Source organism: Amphiprion ocellaris, chromosome 6 (assembly GCF_022539595.1).
Source record: "Amphiprion ocellaris isolate individual 3 ecotype Okinawa chromosome 6, ASM2253959v1, whole genome shotgun sequence".
Lineage (NCBI taxonomy): Eukaryota > Metazoa > Chordata > Actinopteri > Pomacentridae > Amphiprion > Amphiprion ocellaris.
The window spans coordinates 25,560,632-25,572,376 of record NC_072771.1 but is presented as its reverse complement, the minus strand read 5'-3'; the positions used below and the strand labels follow the sequence as shown (position 1 = coordinate 25,572,376).

General features: G+C 39.3%; 2 protein-coding genes across 2 annotated transcripts; one reads left to right on the top strand and one right to left on the bottom strand.

Moving 5' to 3' along the window:
• Positions 1-777: 777 nt before the first annotated feature.
• Positions 778-3,965, bottom strand: c6h2orf68 (chromosome 6 C2orf68 homolog). Its single transcript, XM_023281300.3, has 4 exons — positions 3,708-3,965; positions 1,936-2,051; positions 1,702-1,847; positions 778-1,613 (listed from the first exon to the last, which is right to left on the bottom strand). Exons 1-4 carry the CDS (start codon positions 3,815-3,817, stop codon positions 1,491-1,493), a joined length of 495 nt encoding a protein of 164 aa, XP_023137068.1. The 5' UTR covers positions 3,818-3,965; the 3' UTR covers positions 778-1,490.
• Positions 3,966-4,671: 706 nt separating this feature from the next.
• usp39 (ubiquitin specific peptidase 39) lies at positions 4,672-11,734 on the top strand. Its single transcript, XM_035953446.2, has 13 exons — positions 4,672-4,878; positions 5,172-5,250; positions 5,348-5,442; positions 5,524-5,660; positions 6,942-7,094; positions 7,187-7,412; positions 7,501-7,575; positions 7,829-7,896; positions 8,479-8,667; positions 8,894-9,036; positions 9,233-9,368; positions 9,453-9,539; positions 11,538-11,734. The coding sequence occupies exons 1-13, from the start codon at positions 4,818-4,820 to the stop codon at positions 11,586-11,588; spliced, it is 1,500 nt and encodes a 499-aa protein (XP_035809339.2). The 5' UTR covers positions 4,672-4,817; the 3' UTR covers positions 11,589-11,734.
• Positions 11,735-11,745: the final 11 nt, after the last annotated feature.

Sequence of the window (11,745 nt, the reverse complement as noted above, 5' to 3'; positions counted from 1 at the left end):
TAGTGTTCTCCGCCACAACAATTAAAAACATCAAATGAGGGAATATCATTTGGAAAAATGGTATTCAATCCCCCCAGTAGAGTTCAAAAGACCTGGAGAATCAATGCCAAGATGCGACATGGTGATCCGACGCCTTCCTAATCTGCTGTATGTTGGGAGCATTCGCAACTTTATCAGATAGTTGACAGGAAGAAAAGGCACAGATAAGTGGGGGCTAACATGTAGCAAACAACCCCAGCCAGATACAAACCCTGGGCTTTACAGTTAATGTTCAACACCCTCACATCTCAGCCTTCACAACACCTGAGTTGTAGTTATTCCAAGCACTTATTAGTAAAAGTAACACAATATGTGAAATTTTACAAGGACTAAAACCACCCTTTGTATGGAAAAGACACTTTATAGTCAGACCCGCATACCTCAAATGGACAGTTACTGTACACCTAAGGAATAAAATCTAATATAACAGTGGATAAGAAGGGCTCTGGAGGTTCACTGAAAGTACAGCAGATGCCTGCAGTTGTACAACTGAACGATACTGCCACCTGCTGACGACATGATGTCAAACACTTCTATCAACTGAACTTGATACAGCATTTTTCTGTATCCCAATTTTACATGTTCCCAACGATTACAGAAAACATAAGTAATCAGAGTAAATGTGTTGATCTGTTATTTTGCCTTGCAGATGTGAGCGTAAAAAAACAAGATCAAGACACTCATTTCATGGCTGTTCAACTCCATAAGATCGCATTCAGACACACAGACAACAATAAATAGCTTTCATGTATATGTCATTTTATATGCAAAGAGTTTTTCCTCAAAAAAATATTACAGTATCAAAAATAAGTCTCTCAACAACCCAAAATAAATTAGAACATTGAAAACTATAAAACACAGTGGCCAACACATAATTATGGCTACATCTACTATACTCCGACTTAATAAGAAACAAAATTACTTTCCTGCTTTTCTAAACATGAAATTGCCGACAGACTTTTATAGCATTATAGCATTGTTTATGAAAAGTAGACCTTTGTAAACACAACAAAAACGTTCAATGGAGGAGAAAGGATCCTCTCAGGGCTCTCTGTCAAAGAGTACCTCTGGTTTCTGAATTTTACTATAACAAAGCAACAATGATTTAAAAGGTCCTGTTGTCTTGTTGTGTACACGTCCCCAGAGTTGTGAATCAGGGTGTGACGTAACAGTCCAAAGTTCATAAAATGTAATAAACATAATCTTGACAGCCTCATCCCAACCAGTCTGTGTATAAGTGCAGCTCCTTCTCCTTTAAAAACAGAAGATGCATTGATTGTAGGTCTTCACATTAGATCTCTGCTGACAGTTACTGTACATCCCAGAGTCCTCCTTATTCCCCTGACACAACAGCATTAATGCTTTGGAAGAGCACAGAAGAGCAAAAGAAGCGTCGCTCCTCTCTGTTTGCAGCTCCTCTGTCATCATAATCAACTGTCTACAATCGTGACTCAGCGTTTCTCTCGTCTTTTGTCAATTTCCTTTTGAATTCGAGCCACCAGGACTGCCCTCATGGCTGAATCCAGAATGTTCTTCTCTGCCACACGTTCTGCTACCTTCTCAGGCTTATCCTCCTTTACAAACACAGAGAACATTAAGGGGATTAAAACCAAGGCAAAGTTTAAAGAGCCAGAAATATCAGACAAAGAGATGTGCATTAACCTTGTGCACAAGGAAGGATGTGATGGCGCCAGAGTCCGCCTGATAGTCGAGCCAGAAGAGTTCAGTCCCGTGGGTCTCAGTCTCTGTGCTTGACCCACTCTCATTCCACTCTTCAGCGTCAGCACCGGCCCCTGGCTCTGAACCATCTGGAAAATTAGCACACACGCATTATCTTTACTCTAGTGGATACACAGTCATCAGCAGAAATCTCAAGAGGAAGCACATCAATCTCACGTCTTCGTCGAGGGTGATACACTTGGATGTCTGGCCGACGGGGTCTTCTTGGGGTTGTTGTGTGCCTCCGCCGCTGAAGCTCTTTGGCTTGCTTCACTTCTTTGTCATAGTCATCTCTTGATAAGACAGGGATACATGGCAAATACTTGTCAATCTAGTGGTTGACTAAAAATGAGCAAACTAATTCATGCTGTTACTCCTTTATGGTTGTTTGGGCTACATGGTCAGTCTGACCTTAAAACACACTACATCCAAACTTACGTCTGCACTTCTTCATACCCTATTCTAGGATCTTAACACTATCACTTAAATTATTCAGGTTAAGCTGCATTAATAATAATATGCTTGAGTCTTAACCTAAATATTTTATTTCATCAGGTAAATTTGCCTTATACAGAATTTTGTAGAGTTTGAGCTGTCATATTTTGAATGCTTCCTATTTTTTATTGTTGTACTGTTTTATTTATTTTTTAAAATATTATATCTATTATCTCTCTCAGGTAAATTCACATAATAAATAATACTGTAACTGCATCTTAACGTTAACATTTAAATTTGTTAGGTAAATCTAATTTCACTAACGGAGACCACTTTGGCTCAGTAGCTGTTTTTTTTTTTTTTTTTTTTTTTTTTTTTTGTTATAGAAACTGTGTAAAAAAATAATGGTGACTTGTTAACCCCTACACCTTTATACCACACTGGTGCCCCCAGTTACAGTAGGAAGCATCAGACTGTGTACTTTCTCCTATTATAGAATATAGTGTGAAAATCTTTGAAATTTATATATCTGAAAGTATTTTTAGCGAATATTACAAAAGAGAGCACAGAACAACAGTTCTAACAACTGTTATAGCCAAAAGCCACTTTGATCACTCACTATTTTACATATGGTGATGTTTGGTTCTTTAATGAAACGTATAGCATATAACTTTTAGTATTTTTAAAAAGTTTTATACATACCAAGAAGCAACGAATAACAACATCTAGCTTTTTCTATTCACGTAGCTTACTAACATGTAGTAATGTGTGATTCTTTTATGATATGTGTATTCTTGTCTGTCACAGCATTGCACTGGTCTTGGGATTAATGCATTTCCATCCACTATAAGTATCTCATTTGTAGAGTTGAGATATCAATAAACTGACTTGGCACCAACTCTGCCCTTTCCCATGTTCAATTCTATTTTACAAAATGCAGATAGATGTAGGTTGTATTCTATATTTGCTTTAGTTAAATGCATTTCAGATATCAAAAAGTGGTCTCTACCACTCATACAGCTGTGCTCTGACAATGACAAGCACCCAGGCTGCTGTATCTGTAGTCTTAAGGTCGAGCACTGTATCCTCTAAAACCCTGACACAGATACCAGCCAGTAGACGTAACAGAAAAACTACAGGAGCTACAGTGTAAAATACTGACAACAGAATTTAAAACGGTCTTAAACCTGCAGTTTATAACAGCAGATGTGTTTTTAGAAATGCATTTATTTTGTAACAAGCAGTTAAATTTTGTTTTGTCCACCTGTCGTAAACCATCGATAACTTTATCTAACAGGCCTGTGCGACCTTCCACTTTATATTCGTTTTGAACGTGAAAGTATAACTATTAATCACTGCCTGTCCTGTCAGTAACCCTTCCTTCGTCACCAGATTAACTTTCGTCAAACAATGAGGCAGCAGCAGCTCCGGATTTTGAACCTGGATGTTGTGAACTAGCTTACTAGCTTGTATATAACCTGCTAGCATTAGCTAACGGTGGTGGACGGACTCACCTCGCAATCTGGTTCCTCCGGATATGGTGCAGGAAGCCGTGGCTCATATCCAAACGGCCCCCAGGTTTGTATTTCAGCTCATGCACCCCGTCGTCTCTCAAAATATCCATTTCCGCGAACACTTTCAATACGGCCACAGTATTTATGAGCTAATGGCGCTAATGTTTGCAACAAGTCTCAATCAGAGCACTGTGAGCTGACAAAAAGCTACATAGCTTTAGCTAACTAAAGGTAAGTTGTTGTCCAACTATAACACTCCCGGAGTTCACAAATGTAGGTGAAACCTTGTACAACAAACAAAACAAAACAACACAGCTATCACAAATGTTTCAGTTTATACACCGGGTTATAGCTGAAAAGGCTGCAAGTAATCACATTGATTTTGACACTGCTAAGCAATGCTAGGCATGCCGGTGCGTAATACTGAACATTTATCAGTTTTATTAAATAATATTTTATTGCTGTTAAACCATCATTGCTGTGTGAAATCCATTTGTTGAATGTAAATCTTTATTCTGCTTGGTATAATGCAAAAGGGGCCGTTGTCGTCCTTTGAAGAAAAAAAAATAGACCATATTACACCAGGTCCAGATCTAAAACCCTATACATGGGTCAGATTATTTCTCAATCTGGGCCTGGATGTAAAAAAGCAGTAAAATGGTCTCTTTTTTCATTTTCATAAACGGAGTAGAGTTTCACACATCAGAAACAGTTATTTAAATGATGTTTTTGCCTTTCTGGCATAAATTAGTGCAGATTAGATCCGTCTATACGTAGTGGTTTTGGATTTAGAGCTAGTCTACTGTGGTTTACATCAGAAACTGTGTTTTGAAGATTCTTTAGCCTCTCTGGGGCAATCTAGTCCAGATGTGACATGTCTCTATATCGTGGTTTTGTGATCTGGATCTTAATTCACCTTAACTTTTCCCTCAGCCGCTGACTCGGAAGCTAACTCCGGGTTAGGTTTTAGTTCGCTACTCTTTAGCTGCGACGTTCAACCACCGCGAGTTTCGAGGCGCTCGGTGCTGGACCCATTCATCTCCTCCAAATACCGTGAAGTTTGTGCCTTCTCCGTTATTTTGCCAACGAGATCCTAAGCAAACTGTTGCGATGATTTCATTGAAGCGAGAAAGAGAGGATGGTTTCGACGATGATGACAATGAAGACGGAGGTAAGTTTGTTTCCTTCAGACGTTTGCCCCGCGTTTGGCTAGCTAACGGCTACGTTGCTAGCCGCTGTTGCGTTTGATTTGATGCACGGCTCGGTGTGGTCACACACGGGCGGTTCAACAAGCATTACCCTCGTGTTGCTAAAACAAACGCACCGCTTTTCTAAAGCACTCCATGGAGATAAACAATCACCCATTAACAACTAAACGCTAGATGAGCTAGCATGTTTAGCTAGTTTACGGAACGCACATTATTTAAATTTATTCTGTTTGTTGTGGATCACTTCATGTTGCAGTGGCAGCTAAAGTAGTACGAGGACGTGTAGTAGAAGACCGGAGAAGCCGTCACTGCCCTTATCTTGACACCATAAACAGGCAAGACAAAGTTTATGTATGCAGCTAACATTAGCGCTTCATGCTAGTTTACCTTATCCTCTGTAGCTGATCTCCAGTTTCTCTGATAAACTTCCAGGAGTGTGCTAGACTTTGACTTCGAGAAGCTCTGCTCCATCTCTCTCTCACACATCAACGTCTACGCCTGCCTTATATGTGGGAAATATTTTCAAGGTAAGCAAGTGTTTTGTCTATTTCAGCAGTGATCAAACACCTTTGTTGTGTTTGGACTGATTCATGTACTTTCTCTTGTAGGCAGAGGTCTGAAGTCTCATGCATACACTCACAGTGTCCAGTTTACCCACCATGTGTTCCTCAATCTGCACACACTCAAGTTTTACTGTCTGCCAGATAACTATGAGATCATCGACTCGTCACTAGAGGACATCACGGTAAGTGTGAAGCCATGGGCTTATATCCTGATAATGTCATTACATTATTACTGCCGAATCTGAAATTGATATATTACATTCAGCACCATCTTTAGTTACTGATAGGTCCCATATTGTGTTCCTTCTCAGCAAGTTATTCAAAATAATACATGTTCCCAGAATGTGTGTTTCAATTTTTCAGCTCAAAACACTGCAAAGATGATTAATTTTACCATGACTTTATACCCTGTGGTTTTAGTACAGTTCTAAATTGGGGCTGTTTCAGTGTCTGTAGCTTAAAATCACGTTAGCTGCTGCTTTCCCTTCAGGAAGAAGACTCTCTGTGTCTGTGTTTAATATAGCAGATGGGTCCATGGACTTTCTGTTGTGGCTAACTTTCTCTCTTAGCAATCCTTTCATATTGAAATATTGCAAAAATCACAATACAGATGTTTATTAAACTCGTGTAAATGGGAAGTTTGTAAAACAACATTGAAGTTATAAAAGCAGTTGTTTAGCGATGCAGAGCAGCAACTTGGAAATAGCTGTGAAGTGGCTGTTGGTTAATATGTGGTCCTAATGGGCTGCATCTCAGTCACTGTTTACTCTTGTGTTGTCTAACAAGAAAAACAGAAAAGTATGCGTGTGTGCATAATGAGCAGGAGAGAAGCAAACACATGTAAACATTGGCTGAGGTTAAGTTGCACTGAAGCCCAACAGGCACACAGTAGCACACCCAGTCCTTGTTTATTGATTTCAAATTGGTGTGTTAAAGTGTGTACCTTCTCTGAATGTCCCTCGGGTTTACATTATCCACAGAGCTCTGACCTGTGTCCATATGATCTAACATAAAGGCAACCTTATTCACAGAAAACCGAATATAATACCCACTGGCTTGTAAAGCTGGGAGGCTATAATAAAATTGGAGTTTCACTATATGAGAACTTCAGATTTTGTAATGAATCAAATGACTAGCATGGAGAAATAAATTGGCTCGATGTTCAGGTTATCTGTAAGATTGTTAATTGATTTTTATGTTTTTGGGATACAGCTTGAATATTCTGGTCATTCCTAGTGTGAAAAGTTACATGACATTTAAGTTGTACTAAATTTACTGAGGTTCTAGTGGACTCTACACCTGCTGGGCAATCTGTATGTTATGACACTATTAAACGGCACAGTATCGTTTTAAATTATGAGTGTAACGTGTTGCTCAAAATATCAATATTGAGTTCAGCCTTATATTTTCAGTATTTCCAAACTCTTTTGTGTCAGTAATTGTTGACGCTTCCTCTTCCACAGTATGTGTTGAAACCAACTTTCACCAAGCAGCACATTGCAGGACTGGACAAGCAGGGTAAACTGTACAGAGCCTACGATGGTACAACCTACCTGCCAGGCATTGTGGGGCTCAACAACATCAAAGCCAATGACTACGCCAATGTGGTCTTACAGGTATGAATACCTGCCACTGTAGATCTGATCTGGATGTTGGTATCGAATGTTTGAATAATACCAACTATTTCACATTTGTCTCTTGTTCTTAGGCTTTTTCCAATGTACCGCCTTTGCGAAATTACTTTCTGGAGGAGGAAAACTACAGAGGAATCCGCAGGCCACCGGGAGATATCATGTTTCTCTTGGTGCAGAGGTTTGGTGAGCTGATGCGCAAACTTTGGAATCCGAGGAACTTCAAGGCCCATGTGTCTCCCCATGAGATGCTCCAGGCTGTAGTCCTGTGCAGCAAGAAGAACTTCCAAATTACCAAGCAAGGTAAAGCTTTTGATGGCCTAAATTGTACTTAGAAACCTCTATAATGAAGCTACTTTGTTATTCAGATTTTTTGTTTTCTGCTCTGCAGGTGATGCTGTGGACTTCATGACGTGGTTCCTGAATGCTCTGCATGGTGCTCTTGGAGGCACAAAGAAAAAGCCATGTAAGTGTAAGAACAATCAAAGTGGATTAGACTAATAAACTCTAGGTCCTTATATATGCAAATTAGGCTGTTTATCACAATACGGAAATAGTTTAGTTGTAATAATGTAAATTATATTAAAATTTTTTTCTTTCTCTCAGATTGAAATAACTTAAAATCAGCATTCTGAGCATGTAAAATGTTTGACATATTATTGATTGTAAGAATGGTACCAATTAACCTCTGCCCCTGTCTTTCTTTGCACCTCTTACAGCAATCATTACAAAGGCATTTCAAGGCTCCATGCGGATTTTCTCCAAGAAACTTCCACACCCAGATTTAGTAAGTTTCCTGGTTATATTATGAAATTACTTGACATCTGGTGTATGAATAATTTTAATATTATTATTTTAGTTTTTCAGTTAGTTTATTTCACCTTTGAATTTGTTTTCTTATTTGGCACATATTTTAACATACATTGATACATATTTTCCCTGAATGAACTTATTTTTAAGGTGGCATTAGTATCTAGTTTTTCTGATATGGTGTCGAATACTTGTAATTAAACTTTGAAAGCTCCACATTGAAAATTGCCTTAGTAAAAACATGTATCCTAAAGCAACTGAGACAGTTCTGTTCAAATGCAAGGCAAATAACAGAAAAACCATTCACTTATCTTCTTTTCGGTTGATAAACTGTACATAAAAGGTGTCGCCTCTAGGTCTAAAAAGTGAAACCAGTGTAGAAGTGTCTTAAACTTCTGTCTGATGGCCAGCAGGGGGTGACACCTGTGGCACCACATGGAAATCAGATTGCATAGAAATCTATGAGAAAATTACCCTACTTCTCACTGGATTTGTCTGTGTTTTTATTCTTGTTGAAGTTTTTTTGAAAGAATCCATGTTATTTTTCAAACATTTCCAGCTACCAGAGGAAAAAGAAGCGCTGCTTGTAACGGAGGAGTACCAGGAGCAGATGTCTGAATCCACCTTCCTGTTTCTGACCCTCGACCTTCCAACAGCTCCACTGTACAAAGATGAGAAGGAGCAGCTCATTATCCCACAGGTCCCTCTCTTCAACATCCTGGGCAAGTTCAATGGCAGCACAGAGAAGGTACTATTTCTTTCACATTGTTTAGACTGATCCAATTCAAATATTGCAGCTCCAACATTGCAGTGCAGTTTATTTTCTTTACAATTAAACACTGACTGTATTGTTGTGGTCTGACATAGTACATCCTAAAACAAAGTGATTTATCAACAAATAATTTCATTTAAATCTGAGATTTACACAACTATTATTGTAACAGTGATAATATACATGTGTGCTTTGCATTCAGGAATACAAAACCTACAAAGAAAATTTCCTTAAAAGGTTCCAGTTGACCAAACTGCCTCCGTACCTCGTCTTTTGCATCAAAAGATTCACCAAGAACAACTTCTTCGTGGAAAAGAACCCCACAATTGTCAACTTCCCCATCACGTAAGGACTATTCATATACTGAAAGCTAAAGTATGTAACCTTGATCAAGAATTTAGTGCAAGTTCCTTGACAGAACGTTGAACTGCACGTTGGTAATAGAAATTAATGGTTATTATTATATAATGTAAATCTTGTGTATATGTGTTTTCTGTCATAAATCTGGACTTATGTTGATACTTTATATTTTCCTTACCAGGAATGTAGACCTTCGTGAGTACTTGACAGAAGAAGCTCAAGCAACAGAGAAGAACACAACTTACGACCTTGTTGCAAACGTAGTGCATGATGGGAAACCTACTGAGGGAGCTTACAGAATACATGTTCTGCATCACGTAAGTTACAGTCAGACATTTCTGAGGACATCTGATGAAGTACAAAAATGCACAATCATAAGCAACTATAATGTGTTTAAACAGGGGACTGGGAAATGGTACGAGATGCAGGACCTGCAGGTGACCGACATTCTCCCCCAGATGATCACACTGTCAGAGGCTTACATTCAGGCAAGTCTACCTGCTCTCTATGAGTGTGTGTTGGAAAATGCAAATATTGGAAAGCTCCATGCTTTCCTGAGCAGCATTTACAGCCCACTTTCTTTTTTTAAAAAACTTGTTATTATTAAAGGCAAACCTGCAGTGCAACAGACAGTTGCTGCTTCTGACTATGGCTTAGAGTATGTAGGGTTTGTTTATTTACAAAGCAGAACAGTAGCAATAAAATAGGAGGGTTGAATAGAGAAATAGGAGTTTTAGTTTAACTATATTTTTTGGAGCTTTAAAAACTGTACTTGTGCTTTAGTCTCCCCTTTCTGGCTGTGACAGTAATTACAACAACACGGTCGACTCATGCTTAAGATACACCGATCAGGCATAACATTGTGACCACCTGCTTAATATTGGGTTGAGTCCCCCCATGCATCGATGGCCCTGACACGTCGAGGCATGGATTGCACTAGACCCGTCAAAGTATGCTGTGGTAATTTGGAGGCAAAGTCAACACCTCACACCGGTTATTGTGCTCCTCAAACCATTACTGAACCATTTTTGTTTTGTGGCACGGTGCATTATCCTGCTGAAAGAGGTCACACATCAGGGAATACCATATCCATGAAAGGGTGTACCTGGTCTGCAACAATGCTTAGGTAGGTGGTAGATGTCAAAGTAACATCTACATGGATGGCAGGACCCAAGGTTTCCCAGCAGAATGTTACCCAAACCATAACACTGTCTCTGCCGGCTTGATTTTTTTTCCCATAGTGCATCCTGGTGCCATGTGTTCCCCATTTACGTGACACACACGGCCATGAATGTGATGTAAAAGAAAACTTGATTCATCAGAACAGGCCACCTCCGTGGTCTGGTTCTGATGCTCACATTCCCATTGTTGGTAGTTTCGATGGTGCACAGTGGTTAGCATGGGCATCCTGACTGGTCTGCAGCTATGCAGTCCAATACGCAACAAACTGCGATGCACTGTGTATTCTGACACCTTTGTCTCAGAACCAGCATTAACTTCTTCGGCAGTTTGAGCAACAGTAGCTGGTCTGTTGGATCGGACCACACGGACCAGCCTCCTCTCCCCAGTGAGCCTTGGCCGCCCGTGATCCTGTCACCGGTTCACCACTGTTCCTTCCTTGGACCACTTTTGATAGATACTGACTGCTGCAGACCAGGAACACCCCACAAGAAGTTTTGGAGATGTTCTGACCCAGTCTAGCCTACACAGTTTGACCCTCGTCACATTCCCTCAAATCCTTACACTTGCCCATTTTTCATGCTTCAAATACATCAGCTTTGAAGACAAAATGTTCACTTGCTGCCTAGTATATCCAACCTACTAACGGGTCCCATGATGAAGAGATAATCCATGTTACTCACTTCACCTGTCAGTGGTCATAATGTTGTGCCTGGACGGTGTATATGTCATTGCTATCAGTCACATTCTTTTTAGACTGTTGTAATTTTTCTGATCAGTTTTTTTTTTTTATCTGAAGCCTCACAGTTTTCTTGGACGCTTCCTTGACTTTCCCATTCATACTTTTAGTTGCTGTAGGATACTCACTACTACGTCTGCTCTGCTCTTCAGATCGGACAACTCGGTCATTGCTGACTGATTTAAAACACATTGCTACCTGTGTGCCAGTGTGACAATGACACCACAGAAACAAAATGTAAATTTTGCTGTTGAAATACCGAGAGCATTGATACGCGTTGGTTGTGATGCAGCTCCATTTTAACATGCACAAGGATCGTGTATGTTTTTACAATTTTATCAATAAATAGCCACCTGAATAAAGTCTTTTTTCTTTTTGGTTATTTGGAAGAGGCTTTAATGTAACTGACCTTTTTAGATGTAAAAGTCCTTCACTCTAGTTGTTACTGAATTGAATTTCATACCTGATTGCAATTTAAATAATTGTGAAGTAAAAATGTCTAAAAGTAAAAAGTTTGATCCTAACAAGGAATCCAAGATTTTCTAAATGTAATTTATTTTTCACTCAGATCTGGAAGAGACAAGAGAGTGATGACACAAACAACCACACGGGGGTGTAAGTGAAATAACAGAAAGTGGCAAGAAAACATCAGGACATTTTTTATAGCCACAAAAGCAAATAAATGTATGTAAATGTCTCCATGTTTTTTTCACTGTTTTGTCTTTTTACTATGTGGAAGTTTCTAAATAAACCACCTCCAGGACACATGTCTCCTA

Excerpts from the sequence above, each read along its gene's own strand:
- usp39 (XM_035953446.2), top strand. The coding sequence starts at position 4,818 with ATGATTTCATTGAAGCGAGAAAGAGAGGATGGTTTCGACGATGATGAC. Across the intron at positions 7,576-7,828 it reads AGGCACAAAGAAAAAGCCAT|CAATCATTACAAAGGCATTT; the intron begins GTAAGTGTAAGA and ends CACCTCTTACAG. Across the intron at positions 8,668-8,893 it reads TCAATGGCAGCACAGAGAAG|GAATACAAAACCTACAAAGA; the intron begins GTACTATTTCTT and ends CTTTGCATTCAG.
- c6h2orf68 (XM_023281300.3), bottom strand. The coding sequence starts at position 3,817 with ATGGATATTTTGAGAGACGACGGGGTGCATGAGCTGAAATACAAACCT. Across the intron at positions 2,052-3,707 it reads CGGAGGAACCAGATTGCGAG|AGATGACTATGACAAAGAAG; the intron begins GTGAGTCCGTCC and ends TGTCTTATCAAG. Across the intron at positions 1,848-1,935 it reads GTATCACCCTCGACGAAGAC|ATGGTTCAGAGCCAGGGGCC; the intron begins GTGAGATTGATG and ends CTAATTTTCCAG.